General features: G+C 35.8%; 1 protein-coding gene across 15 annotated transcripts in view; it reads left to right on the plus strand.

Annotated features, from left to right (window-relative positions):
- DLG2 (discs large MAGUK scaffold protein 2) overlaps nucleotides 1-14,231 on the plus strand; it is a 1,976,108-nt gene that overhangs the window by 435,379 nt on the left and 1,526,498 nt on the right. For 2 of the 15 annotated variants that reach the window (XM_049098997.1, XM_049098999.1), the window contains exon 1: nucleotides 9,452-9,964. The exons of the other annotated variants lie outside the window; for them this stretch is intronic. In XM_049098997.1, coding sequence (XP_048954954.1) covers nucleotides 9,935-9,964 — 30 coding nt within the window. In that variant the 5' untranslated portion in view covers nucleotides 9,452-9,934. Of the gene's footprint in view, nucleotides 1-9,451; nucleotides 9,965-14,231 lie in introns of those variants that run through there. 15 annotated transcript variants of the gene reach the window in all.

The raw sequence follows: 14,231 nt of genomic DNA on the forward strand, positions 1-14,231 counted from the left end.
AATTTCAACAACCCAGCTCACTGGCCAGTGATGCTTAAAGTGTGGTTCCCCAATCACCAGCTTTAGTATTCTCTAAAGACGTGTCAGAAAAGTTAATTCTTGGGCTCCACCTCAAATCAAGTGAATCAGAAATGCTGAGAGTGGGACCCAGACTCTGTGTTTTAATGAGAACTCCACGTGATTCTTAGGTTTGCTACAATTTGAAAATCACTGTCATGAATAGTAAACCTTTGGATTTCCCTCTGAAGAGTCACTCATCATCTTTTCTGTCACATGCTTTAAATGAGTCAATTTAGGGAAGACTCAGAAAGCGATTCGAGGATTTATAAAGTAAGTAAGATAGAAGAAATGCACCATACATATTCTTTAGGTTTCTTGTTTGCATTTCTCATTTTTGGTGATCTTCCCAAAGACTCTATGTGCTGAGTTTCTAACATCATTCAGAAATATGGTAATGTCCGTATTGCTGTCTACTCTCTCTTGGTTGCTCACTTTCAACTATAACTTAATTCATAACAGGCTTTTGGAAGCTATTATGCCAGGTGGGAGATGTCATCCCTAAAAATATTGATCCATAAAAATCAGAATCAGAAGTAACTTTCAATTGCATTCCTTATCTTTGCTCAGCAGGGAAACTTCCCCTGTTTTTGTTATACTTTTAGCCAAATTTTAGTATGTTTAGAGATGCTTTTGCCATCACTGAGGCTTAGACAACTGATTTTTGCTCTTTGCAAAGTAGTTTTTCAATTGCAGGATTTATATTGTTCCAGTTTCAGAGCTTACCTGAATCATGGTGTTACCACTTGTCATTTGATGTGGAAAACTCTGAAGTTACAAAGGACAATATCACTTGCAAAATGTGTTATAGATATTGTGGAATATAGATATATTCCAGAACTGGTGAAATTTTGTAAATCTAGTGAGAAAATTAAAATTCAGAAATGAAAATAAAGATATTATTGAGAATTCTAGACCTTGACTGATGAAGAAATATTTTAAATTTAATGTAGTTCCTTTATTTTATTATTTCCCTTGAGCAATCTTAAATAAGTGGAAGTACCTTTTAGAACTATGCTCCACATTCAAATAAATCTAATAAACAAAAGGTAAAGTTTGGAGATATGAGAGACAATGAAGATTTTTTTGAAGACTTTATTTATTCATGAAAGACACACAAAGAGAGGTAGAGACATAGAGAGAAGCAGGCTCCATGCAGGAAGCCCGATGTGCGATTCAATCCTGGGACTCCAGGATCAGGTCCTGAGCCAAAGGCAGATGCTCAACTGCTGAGCCACCTAGGCATCCTGAAAACAAGGATTTTTAATCAGATCACAGGGAGAGTTAGGGAACTTTGGCTTGGTGACCAAGTAGATTTGAGAAATGGGTGGTATCAGGACAAAAATGGGGATATTTAGGTTGCCTCATGGATAAATAGAGTGAATTCAATGATGACATCCTAAATTTGAGATAATAGAAGAACAGATAAGAGGAAACATTATGAGAGGTGTTGGGCAGATTGGTTGATAACCAAGTGTAATGTCAAAAGTAGGACAGTGTGGTAGAGTGAAAAGAGCATAAGGTCCACAGTCAGAGAACACACGGTTTATATATTGTCTCTACCACTAATTAATCATGCAAACTTGAACAGATTAAATGGCCTCTATTTTTATTTGTAAAATGTAGGTAGTATAGTGTAAAATATAGGTAGGGTTACAATAAGGATAAAATGAAACAGTTATATATGAACGGACTGACAACTAAATGTTCTGGTTAAGGTGTACATTTGGAGACATGACTGGAGAACTAAATGTCTCTTAAAAATATTTTAAGTTTTAGATAATATTTTCATTCTTTGGTGTTTCAAGTCTAATTTCTTAAGCAGAAAACAGACTATAGCTAATCTTGTGAATTAAAACTGCTAGGTAAAGGTAAATAGTGGACACTATGCAAATGCCATAATGAATGAACACAAAGTTAGGTCCTTTTAACATGAACAGAGTGGTAACTGGGTGGAGAGGAATTTGACTATAAGAAACATATCAAACTGGAAAGGAAGCATGCTATAGGGTAGGTCATAATTGGAAGCCAGACGACTTAGGTCATTTTCTTTTTACTCTGATTATTTGAGTGTTCTTGGACAAATCAGTTGGCCAATCTATGCCTCAGTTTCCTAATCTAAAGTGATTAGATAATTTATGTTTTAAGTTATGATATATTTATAATACTTTGATAGAATAGGAAACTTATTGCTAGAGAATCCCAACATTGCCTTTGAATTTTTTCAGATTAAAATGTATCTGTTAATGTACTCCACTAAACACCTGCACCTTCTGATTAAGAGTAACTTTGCAGTTTGGCTCTATTTCATGATTTACTGCCTTGTCAGTATTTATATAAAGTATCCTCTTTTCCTTAATTCTACTCAGCTGTGAGAAAAAAGGTTTTTATGTTTCTTTGTTTTAAGGAATGAGAGCAAAATGGGGATGTCCCTGCCTTTATATGTGTATGTTAGATGCTCTCCATGGTCCTTATTTTAAAATGGTTCCAAGTTAATTTTCCTGGAGAACTAAGTTAGAAAATACCACAGAATTTTCCCTCCACCCTCACCCCAACCAACCTCAAGCTCCACATAGCAAAGCCAACCTACTTGTTGTCCCCAACTCTGTAAAAACAAACACAGAATCAGAGGACTAAAAGTAATTTTAGTAGTAATTTGGAGCAATGACTCTCCTCAGTCTTAAATCTCCTCTACTGGTGCCCTGCTAAGGGAGAATCTATCATCTCCTGAAAAGCCTCTTGTTATAGGATATTTACCACCTCCCAGGGTGCTTACTCCATTTGGGTAAGTTTAAATATTGTGTAGTTATTTTTTAAAGTTTAACTATTTTAGCACTGAGAGTATTTTCTATTTTCTAATGTCAGTGAAAGTAAAGTGGGAAACTTCTAAGTATCTGGAATTAACGGGGAACAATCTTTTCTTTTTAATGAGATACAGTAGTTAACTCTGGCTAATTTGGTTTACTAATTTAAAATATAGAATGTAATTACTCCTCATTTTCTGGTTGATGAAGATATTGTGTTTTATCTTTGAGCATCTTGTAGTGCCTCAGGGTCAATGTTATGCCTTTTAAAGATCAATGACTGGACTTCTATACTAGCATTGCAGGAGATCAGGATTTTGTGTTACCAACTCTGACATATTCATAAAGCAATTTTAACTAGTCAATCTAAATATCACTTTACTGAATTACTAGCAGCATCTAAAGCAACATGAATACTACAGAAATATATTCTGGTCATTTGATATTTCTGTATTTAGGAACTTACTTTTTGTTTTGTTTTGTTTTTATGTATCTTTGAAAACAGCAGTGTATGGTCTGACACATCAGGGAATATTCAGATATAGAGCCCTTAGAACCAAACATTTGAAGTTTGTTTGTTTGTCTTTAAAGATTTTATTTATTTATGAGAGACAGAGAGAGAGAGAGGCAGTGACACAGGCAAAGAGAGAAGCAGGCTCCATGCAGGAAGCCCGATGTGGGACTCAATCCAGGGACTCCAGGATCATACCCAGAGTCAAAGGCAGATACTCAACCACTGAGCCACCTACACGTCCCCAAACATTTGAAGTTAATAGTATTTACTACTTGCATAGATGAATTAATGATGTTGACAGTACATCAGATCAGCACACGACAAAGATGGGATGGGACTTGGAGTTAAATGATCAAGCTTCATGACCTGGTTCATCTGCCCAGTCAGTGGAGTGCCCACCATGCACTGGTTTAGCAACTGAGTAACTATATAAATTTGAGCAAGTCAATTTTTCTGAGCCTCAGTTTCATCACCTGTAAAATTGTACTTCATTCACTGGTTGTAAACACTCAGTGAGAATATGTATGTGAATTTGTCTAATTACAGCCTGCTAAATAAAAAGTTAATGCTGAATCTCAAGATTATTCTTTATCTGTATTTGTAAATATCGTGGTTACTGTAAATCACATCTTTAGAAGCCAAGCTATATTAAAAGTGATGGATTGCAAATTTCGTGTTGGATCCTCATTCTAACCCTGTTTTTTAAAAAAAGAGTTTCCCTGTGATCCATCTTATTCATTTATTCCAAAAAGTCTTCAGCATCTGCTACACAGCTAGACACTGTTCTAAACAATGGTAATACAGCCACGGACAAAACAGATAAACTTCTTGCTCCCAGGAATAAATTTAAAATAGAGGATATGGTAAGATATAAATAAAGAAGATAATTTCATATAGTGATGGTTGCTATGAAGGAAATAAATAGGATTATGTAGTAGAGAATGATGTAAAGGAATGTAATTTAATTAAGGAGGTCAGTTGAGGAAGGTTTTATAAAGTGCTGAGCTGAATGATGAGGAGAAGACAGCTGTGTGAGAACCCAGGGGAAGAGGGTTTCAGACAGAGGGAACAACAAATTCAAGGCCTTGAGGAAGAATGAGTGAAATACTGTGTTTGAGGAAGAGAGTAGGCCAGTGTAATGGGATGTAAAAAGGTGAAGTGTGGGAAGGGCAGTTAGCAAATACTACAGAGGTGATTTATATCAACTTGAAAACAAAGTAGCATTTCAGACCATATAGCTTTCCAGATTTGTAGCTTCTGCACAACTATTTGGATTATTAGACTCTATTTGACTCACAGCATTGTATAATAGTGGGAAAAATTAAGCTTTATTAGGAATATACTTAATGTTCAGCAAATTTTACATAAATTTTTTTTAGGGGAATGGCTTTATTTGAATGTTTTTATAATTTACAGTTGACCACCTGTATCTAAATTTCAAAGGTTGTTTTCATTTGATGATAATAATGGGGAATGGTTACAGGTTATCAATTACATATGTTTCAGTTCACTTACGTAAGCAGAATTGACATGCAAACCATTGTGGGAAAGTAAGTGAAAAGTGAACATTTCTTGATTTCTGTGGCAATTTTTGATTCGCTGAAATTCTTATTTAATGTTTATGTTTGTGTTACAAAGAAAACTACATACTTAACATACACAGAATACATAGACTCCTACCTTTCATAAATCATTTTCAAGATCTGGTACTATCCAGATATTTTTTTTTATCATGGAAACTCTCTAGAAAAGTCATTTTTTTTTTCTATTTGATCCTAATTGCCTATTTGCCTCTGGAGAGTTTGGAAATGAGGGCAGGCATTTTGCCATGATCTGCCTGCAGTCTATTTATTTTACTAAGCTAACAAGCTATGCAGATGTCATTCGTGCGCCTGCTGTCCTGGGTATATGGAGAATAGACAAGATGGAAGTCCATGTGGGCGGATTTCTTCAGTTATTTCCCTTGGAGCTAATCTTTCTAACAAGGCTATTCCTTATGAGTTGCTCCCAAGGCCCTTATAAACTATACAGACCTCAGTGTAGAAGGCCAGAGATGTGTCTCTTTTTTTTAGGGGGGAATGCAAGTTGTTTGTGATTAGTCTGCACAGAGTGTAGGCTACCTTCTACTGAAGAAGGCCTTTCAGATCTGTCTGTGTCTCACTCTTAGGTTGGTCCCAGAGAGGCAGAAACTGCCTCAGGATCTGAGATATGCTGAGATGGAAAGCACATGGCATTCTGGGTTGGAGTAACCTAGGTGCTGTGTCACCTAGGGAGAATCATCTAATATCAGTTTCTTCATTTATGAAGTATTACCTTTTTGAAGGGTATAGCGACCATCAGAGATAACATATATAAAGTATCTACCACTGTACTTCTGATAATAGCAACTTGATAAATATAAACATAATAATAAACATAATCAATATAAATATTTGTATTTGCAAATGTCTCCAGATATATACACCAATCTATTTCTTTCTTAAATATATAAATATATGTTATATAGATTCTTTTAAAATACATATATATATACTTATCAATGATAGCTATATGTACATATGGTTCTCAAGTAGATAAAGGATGTGTATCATAGGTTAAAAAAAAAAAACTTTTATCAAGAAAAATAAATGGCGGGATGCCTGTATGGCTTAGCAGTTGAGTGTCTGCCTTTGGCTCAGGTCCTGATCCCGGAATCCGGGATTGAGTCCTGCATCGGGCTTCTTGCAGGGAGCCTGCTTCTCCCTCTGCCTATGGCCTATGTCTCTGCCTCTCTCTCTCGTGTCTCTCATTAATAAATAAAATCTTAAAAAAAAAAAGAAAAAGAAATGGCATAGCTGAAGCTGTGATGGTTCTTTCATTCCCCAAATATTTATTTTGTACCTCTTAAGGGTATCATGCTAGGTGGCAGAGAATTGCATTATATCTGTCCTCAAGGGGCTTAGATTCTAGGAGAGTAAGCACAGGATGTATTTCACTGTTAGAGTTTTTTTTTCCCCTGTTGGGGAAAAAAAACAAAATGAAGTAATGCATATAAATGGTTAAGATACAGGTTTAGTGTGAATAATTTATAAAAGTAATTTTCTGATATCAAACCTCCAATGGTAGACCTTACTAAGAATCAATATGTTCCTGGATTGTATCATTAACCTTAAGGAATATCAAATCAAGTAAAGCAATTTTCAGGCTGTGGCTTTATATCCTGCCAAACACTTCTTGTGAAATCACAGGCCCAATTGAGCTCTGTGTCTGTAAAAAAAGATGCTTCAAGCTGATGCCTTGTTAATTTTAAAAATAAAAAGAATGTTTCCCTTGAGACAAAGGAGTGGATTATCTTCTATCATCTTTAAATCTGAGGAAAATCAATGGAGAGCAAGGTAAACACAGAATAGAAAGCTTCATCCTAAATGGAACTACACTTCAAAATATTAGCTTTTATCTAAACATAAAAATGTTATCCAATTAATTACACGTGGTAAACAACACCTAATAATTATAGAACATGTACATTCCACATGCTTTTACAGCACATTTGTACTCACTTAACATTATATGAATGATGCTCTTTTTTTTCCCAGAAGAGACTGCATGTTGTTTGTAAAATGCCTGCTCTAAAGTGCTTTTATTTAATGGAAACCCATTGGATGTGTTCATATAAACTAATTGCATAAAGATGAACAATATTATTGATTCACTTCTTTTTCAGATACAAAGTATGCATAACATTCTTCTTTCTCACAACTTCTAGCTAGTCCAATGGGTTCTTTTCAACTCAGTACAAGGTTCCTCTCTGTAAAGCTTTCCCTGGCTACTCTCTTCTGGATTAATTGTCTCTGGGTTGTGATTCTCAAACACCTCAAGTGCTTGCTGTACCGTACTAGTTGATTTCATTTATAGGCAGCGATTTGGCTAGCTTTTACTCATCCTTTGTCCCTACATAAGTACATTGTCAAGCACATTTGTTGAATTAATGGGATACTGGAGTAGGCAAAGGGAATTTAGAGTCAAAACTCCCATTAAGGAACTCATGGTCTAGTAAGTGATACAAACATTAATCTAAAAATCATGTTGCAAGCCCTCAAAAAACATGTGCTGGATGCATAACTTAGGAAGTGTATGTGGTGTGCCAGAGCTATGCTAGATGAGTAGCTTTCATTCTGTAGGTCTTTACAGTTTGTGGAGTGTTTCATTTGTGATTAGCCAGGTCAAAAGGTAGTCAGATTCCCTCTGTCAGCTTGTCCATATCTTAGCTTTCTCTACTCTGGGAAAATGGATGTAGTTCCATTGTAAAACGGGCACCTTGTAAAAGATCCATCTTGCTCTGCTACATGATTTGCTTCCTTTCTCGAATTCCTGACTCTCTGTGTTCTGATCATGACCAACAAAACTCTGGACGTGCAATAAATTACTGGATATTGGTTCTGGGGAAGTCATTTAAACTTTCAAGGTAGTGAGAATGTCACAACTTTCGGGCTTTATCAACTTTAAAGTCCTATAGGAACACAGAGCCTAATGATTTTGAAGATGAATATGGCAGTCAGTCAATCAATTGCATGTTAAATGCCATGTTTGTGTCATGGAAACACTAATACCTGAGAATACTCAAGGACATGAGCATTATTATACAGGTTATGCATACTTGGAGATAAGTGTAGGAAGTAATGAACTAAATTATTATTATGGTGTAATAAAAGAAGTAGGTAGTCAAAGTGATGTTTTTTTTTAACCTTTTGATATTACTGAGCCATAAAATAGTCACCTAATTGAATGGACCAGAATAGGGTTTTTACTTGTGTTGTTTAACTTGAAAATTATCTGACGTTCATTATACCAGTAGGATAACAGTTTTATATCTATAAACAATTTTTGAACTACTTTTTTTCTTTTCTCCTCTGAACCCATAACTGATTTGCTATGCATTTTTAAGTTTTCTTAAAAAGCTTTAGAAAAGTGCTCTCATTTTTGGTAGAATAATGGCATGTCAGTTTCTGAGACACTCCTCTATTTAGCAATCAAGAGGATATCAAGGTTAGAACCTGAATAATTCATGAAAGGTGGAGGAACTTTGCATGTTCATCCTGTTTTTAAATTGTTTATTATAGAAAAAAATTTTTTATAAAAAAGGAGGGGGGTGGGTGTGGTAGATGGAGAGTGGTTCTACCGGTATCTTAAAAAGGTAATCACAATGTGTATAGGTCCCTAGACACTTCTTACTGCTCTCAGTGATTCCGTTGACTATGTGATTTCTTCCTAGGAGGCAAAAAGAGGCATTGATTTTCCATTTTTATTGGTCAGGTAGTGCTTTTCATTCTTTCATTCATTCTCTAATTCCACTCCCCCCGCCGCCCCCGTCTCTCTGCACCCTTATTTCTTTCTGTCTGTTCCAGTCTGTCTTTGCCTATGTGTCTAATAGGATGAAGGAAAAGTATATTATTATTCAGAGTGATGCTTGTCAAGCATCTCAAAGGCAGTCTGTGTAGCAGTTTTGCTGGAAGATAGGGAGGGATTTGAGGGTAGGGGGAAGGTTAATCATTTGGCTGTTAAAATGCTGCAGAAGGGAACACAAAGCTCTGCCCACATAATAAGTGTCCGCAGGCAGCCAGTGAGGAAGGAAAAGTTTGGGTAAGAACGCATTTTTTGTCTCTCAGAATGTGGAACTTTTGTAAACACTTTGGAACGTCCTCTCACCCCAATTTTATAATATACTTATTTCTTTAAATATTTAGGTTGTGTATTCACATACGTCATTGACCACACAAATAGGTACAGAAATAAAATAAGAAATTTAATGCTTTCTAAGTTAAACCTCCAAATCCACAGTTTTTAATGTCCCTGGCCCGATTTTCCTTTTCCAGCTGTTAGTCATTTGTAAGAAGCTGCCCTTGTAATTGCAAGTGAGTTGGGATGTGATGTATTCAGCACTGCATGCACCGTAGCTTTTCAGTCATATCTTTCGAGTCATTTAGACTCCCGGGAATCATGTTCATAATAAATAGCTTTTTATTATCCAAAGCCGCTGTTCTGGCAGCAAAACGACAGCCCTTTGATAGATGGGCCGGGTAGTTTTTTGTGTTGTGCTTACTCAGAGTTGTTAGCAGGAAAGACGAAGGCAGCAAAGGGGGGACTTTGGCAAAGCAGCTCTTATGGGTATACTGAAGCAGCAGATCAGAATTCAGAAACAAGAACGAGAGCTGAAATGTGATTCTCTGGTGCTCCGTGTAACCCTCCTCTTCACGATACAACTGTGCGGGGCACTCTCAGGAGCCTTGTTCGGATCACCGAATCCACTAAAGGACCATGCAGCCGCGGAGCCCAGCAAGCCACCGGGAAGTTTTGCCGGAGCTGATTTCTAGGGGATTTTCCGGTGCCTAGGAGAATCCTGCTTGCTTTGAGCTGTATGGAGGAGGGTTCCAGTTTCCCATGAGGGGCCCCCTTGGGAAAGCCGTCTGTGCAGAATCCAAGCTCTGCTTCTCTCTGTGTGCTATTTATCAAAAGGCTTTTCTCACCTTTGCTGATTTGCTGGTGTGATTTCCATGTACTGAGTCCTGTGTAGGGATCCAGGATGGATTGCCTGTGCATTGTCACCACAAAGGTAGGATAGGAAACAGGGCTGTTGTGTGCAGCATTTTTCTATTATTATTCTGGTCCTGTAATTAAACAGCTCTGGTAGGTGCTGCCAGTTCATGAGATAAAATGATTAGTATAATGTACTTTGCTGGGCATTTTGTTCCCCATGAGGGTCTGAGGGTCCTATCCTTATTTGATTTCAACTTCTTACAGTGATATTGTGTGTTTGTGCAAATGAAAGGAGAATTTGCCTGTTTTTTTAATGGAAGGATTTGCTTTTGCCTCTATTTATACCTCAATATTAAAATATCTATAGTAGTAGTATAGCTTACACATCATTTTAACATATCAGGGTAGTCTTTCTGAGTGCAATAATTAGCTTTTCATTTAAAAACCATGTCTTCTATGCTTGAAGAAGCCAATCAGCTTTACTGTGGCTTGACATATTGTTTCTGATTGGTGAATTCTGACATTCTGCATTTTAGTGTTTTTTTTTAAGGGAAAAAAATCTGTAGGCCCTGATTGCAAACAAACAAACAAAACAAACAAACAAACAAACACAATATTTAATGTTGAACTGATTCTATTTTGATTAGAAGCAAATGAAATAATTGCATTATCAGAAATAGAAATAAAAGTGGGATGGAATAAAATCAATAGGCATTCCTTTTATGGGTTTATAGAAAAGAGCTAAAAATTTTAAAAGTATTTTATTTTATTCTGTCTCAGTTCAAAATGAGGTATTTAAATTTCACAAACACTGGTTATTTAAATAGAAATTACTATTATTTTTAGAAAAAACTAATTAAAACACACTTTTTCATTAGCTTCTTTTTCATTTTGCATGTAGACACACCATGGGTTAGTTTGAGCTATATCTTTTAGTATCTCACATTGATTAGACACCCATTAAACTTGACAAAATCAATATCTTAGTGCATAAGAGTCATTAAATGTAGATTTCCCACTGTGATCTCCTTTCACCACTAAAGAAAAGATTATTTAATTTTGAAGCCACAAGCCAAGTTCTTCATAGTATGACCTTAAATATTGTACTTTTCCAGATTATATTTCAGAAGCTCTATATGGATCTCTTCCCATATGGCCTAGTATCACATGGCAGCTTCATTGATGTTAATGGATTTGAAGCCTAAAAACTTCTGGTTGCGTTAGTTGACCAGGCCTCAACATTACATTAATATTTTATTTTACTTTTAAAAGTTGCCAACCATCTCATTTAGTTTTTCTAGTTAACTCAGTAAAAATAAACTAAAACAATTTTTTTAAAAAAGCTGAGTGGGAAATTGTATTTTCATATGTAATCTAGGAAAAGAAATAGTCTCTTAAACATGTACTTTTACAGAGGTATTGCACTCAGTGTTACTTTCCTTGAGTGAATACTGTCAGGTCTGACTTACATGTGTTTCATAATCATCCCCAAGTAATAATAATTACAAGTACTGTGAAACATAATTAGTACTTTAAAATAAGTTATAAAAATTATTAATTACAACCCCAAACTATAATCTGTTGCACTGAACAATTTAAATCAACATTGAAATTGAAGTTTTCTCAATTTGGAAAACATGATCTAATTATGGAAACATGTCATGTGCTTTATATTCTTTTAACAAAACATTAATGACCACAGATACAAATGAAAAATATTATTCTGTTTTAAATGCTATATTGGGCATAAATTCCAATATTTTGATTTATCAAATAAATTACATAATTCAATAGGACAAACACCCGTGTGAGAATTTATGAATTTTCTGAATTATATTCATGAATATTTTCAGACTTATATTCTGAATATTCATATTCATGATATATATATGTATCATCTTCATATGTGCCACCCTATATTACAAACTATGTAACATAGTTACAACAAAGTCATATTATGATGGTGGTAAATAGTGCATGATTGATTTAAAAGCTCACATGAGTGAGGAGGCTTCCTGGCCAGCTTCAGATCCCAAGTCCTACCCACCCTACCTACCACCATTGGTGCTCTTTCTTTTTCCAAAAAAAGCCCTGGCCTTGCACTTGGGATGTCCTTGCCCCACTTTCCTGGGAGTCTTTGATAGGAAACTTGCCAACAACTTGGAAATTTTAATTCTATTTTAGTTCAACTCCCATCTCTTTCTTCTCCAGCAATGAGTCTACCTCCTAGCTGCTCTGGCTGAGATACTTTCTTCAAGTCTTGCTTTACAGCAACTCTGTGTGAGACTGGAACTCATAACTATCCTGGTCTGTCCTGGGCTCCACCTCATCTATGGCACATCTCAATATCACCCTTGTCAACGTTTTCACTGGCAGGGGCACATAAATACTTCCCCTGGTTTTCTTTCCTTCCTGTGCTGGCATGAATGATACTTACTGTCCCCTTGGACTCACTTCCTTCTATTACACACAGAGTAGAAGTAAATTCCTCCTCATGTCTCTGCTCCACATTCCTAAGAATGGATGTTAGATGATTAATGAGAGATTATGACAAATCAAGACAAAGCACTGTATGATGGCATATAAAAAGATCTATTAGAATACCAGAGAAGTGTTTTTATTTTTAGCTTTTCTGCATATAAAAAAGAAGTGATTGTGGTGCGTTTCATAGTATCTAACCCACCTGATAAAAATAATCCTATCCTAGATCTCACCCATAAGATTCAGGTTGCTCACTGTCTTAATTAGTCTGGTCAGACTGGTTTGCCCTCAGGTTTGGGGTAAAATCTTTTAGGCCAGGAAATAATCAGAGCAACCAAAAACAGAGTTTCTGCCACAGGGATCCCAAGGTCTTTTCAGATGTTCAGAAAACTCACTTTCAAAGAAGATTGAGTCATCTCTTTTATTTGACTGTTTCTGTCCAGTTTCAGTTTCAACTCTTTTGTCACAGATGTCACTCCTGACAAAGAGAAGTAACATGACTTAGTGTGAAAAGTAGAACTCTAGAGCAAGGCATGGATTTAAATTGTAGCGCTGACAATTCCTAACTTAGGATTCACTAAGCTGTTTAACCTGATCTCTCTCAGCCTTGATTTCCTCATCTGTTGGAAGGATGTTATGATCTGTGCGAGAGCGATGTTGTGGTAAAGTGTAGAAAGTACCTAGCACAATTCCTGGCGTATGGGAAAAATTCAGTATAGGACAATTTATTGAGCTGTTCACAATTTATATCTTTAATCTCTCCCTCTGGTTGTGGTCACTAAGGAAAATGAGGTCATCTCAATAATACTGATTAAACACTACTCACTAATTAATATATTTTATAGAGCAGGCATTTCTTAAATATGTTTTGAATGATTGTAAGACCATATTTCCAATAATTTTAATAACCAAAATATAAGGAAGATAATGTTAGACTATGTTAAGTCAGAGACATTCTATTAGTGATTGGCCAATAGGACAACAGTTCTATGTAGCAAACAATATTCTCGGTTAAATTTAATAAAGTGCAAGCAGTAAGTCGAATTTTTGTTGTGTAGGGATCCTTTTTTTTTTTTTTTTTTTTGTGTAGGGATCCTTAAGTATAATATGTAATAGTATTTTGAATTGGTACAAGAACAGAAGAAAGGTGCGACTGTGTAAAATCAAAGTAAATCTGCACTTTGCGACTTTGTACACCAAGAGGCATCTGGGTATCCATGTCCTTGCCTGTAAAATAAGTGTTTTTAGTTGTATTTTTGAGGTTCTTCCTTTTCTATCTCTAACCAATATTATTCTAAAGTATATTATCTCTGCAGACAAAATTATTTATGCACACTAAGTATCTTAAAAAGTATTAGTGGGTAAGACATACATTGATATCACTTCCCATGTTCATTAACCAGCCTTCTAGATATTAAAAAAAAAAAGTTTAAAAAATCTCCAAAGACCGCTATAATATGTTAGTTTGCTGCTGTAATTTGTAATGAAGGCATGATGGTGCTATTAATTTTTAATGTTTAATGGTATTAATAGGTTACTGTGCATAATAAAATTTAAATATAATGAAAAGTGGACTAGGCAGTATTTTTTTTTAAGATTTTATTTATTTATTTATTCATGAGAGACAGTGAGAGAGAGAGACAGAGACAGAGACAGAGACACAGGCAGAGGAAGAAGCGGGCTCCATGGAGGGAGCTTGATGTGGGACTCGATCCTGGGACTGCAGGATCACGTCCTGAGCCAATGTCAGGCACTAAATGGCTGAGCCACCCAGGTATCCCATGGACTAGGCAGTATTAAAAATGCTTTATTGATGTTAATACTATGTCTTCTCTGTAAGTAAGATATTACTGTTTGGCTCC

The sequence above is a fragment of the Canis lupus genome, chromosome 21, assembly GCF_003254725.2.
Source record: "Canis lupus dingo isolate Sandy chromosome 21, ASM325472v2, whole genome shotgun sequence".
In the NCBI taxonomy this organism is placed as follows: Eukaryota; Metazoa; Chordata; class Mammalia; order Carnivora; family Canidae; genus Canis; species Canis lupus.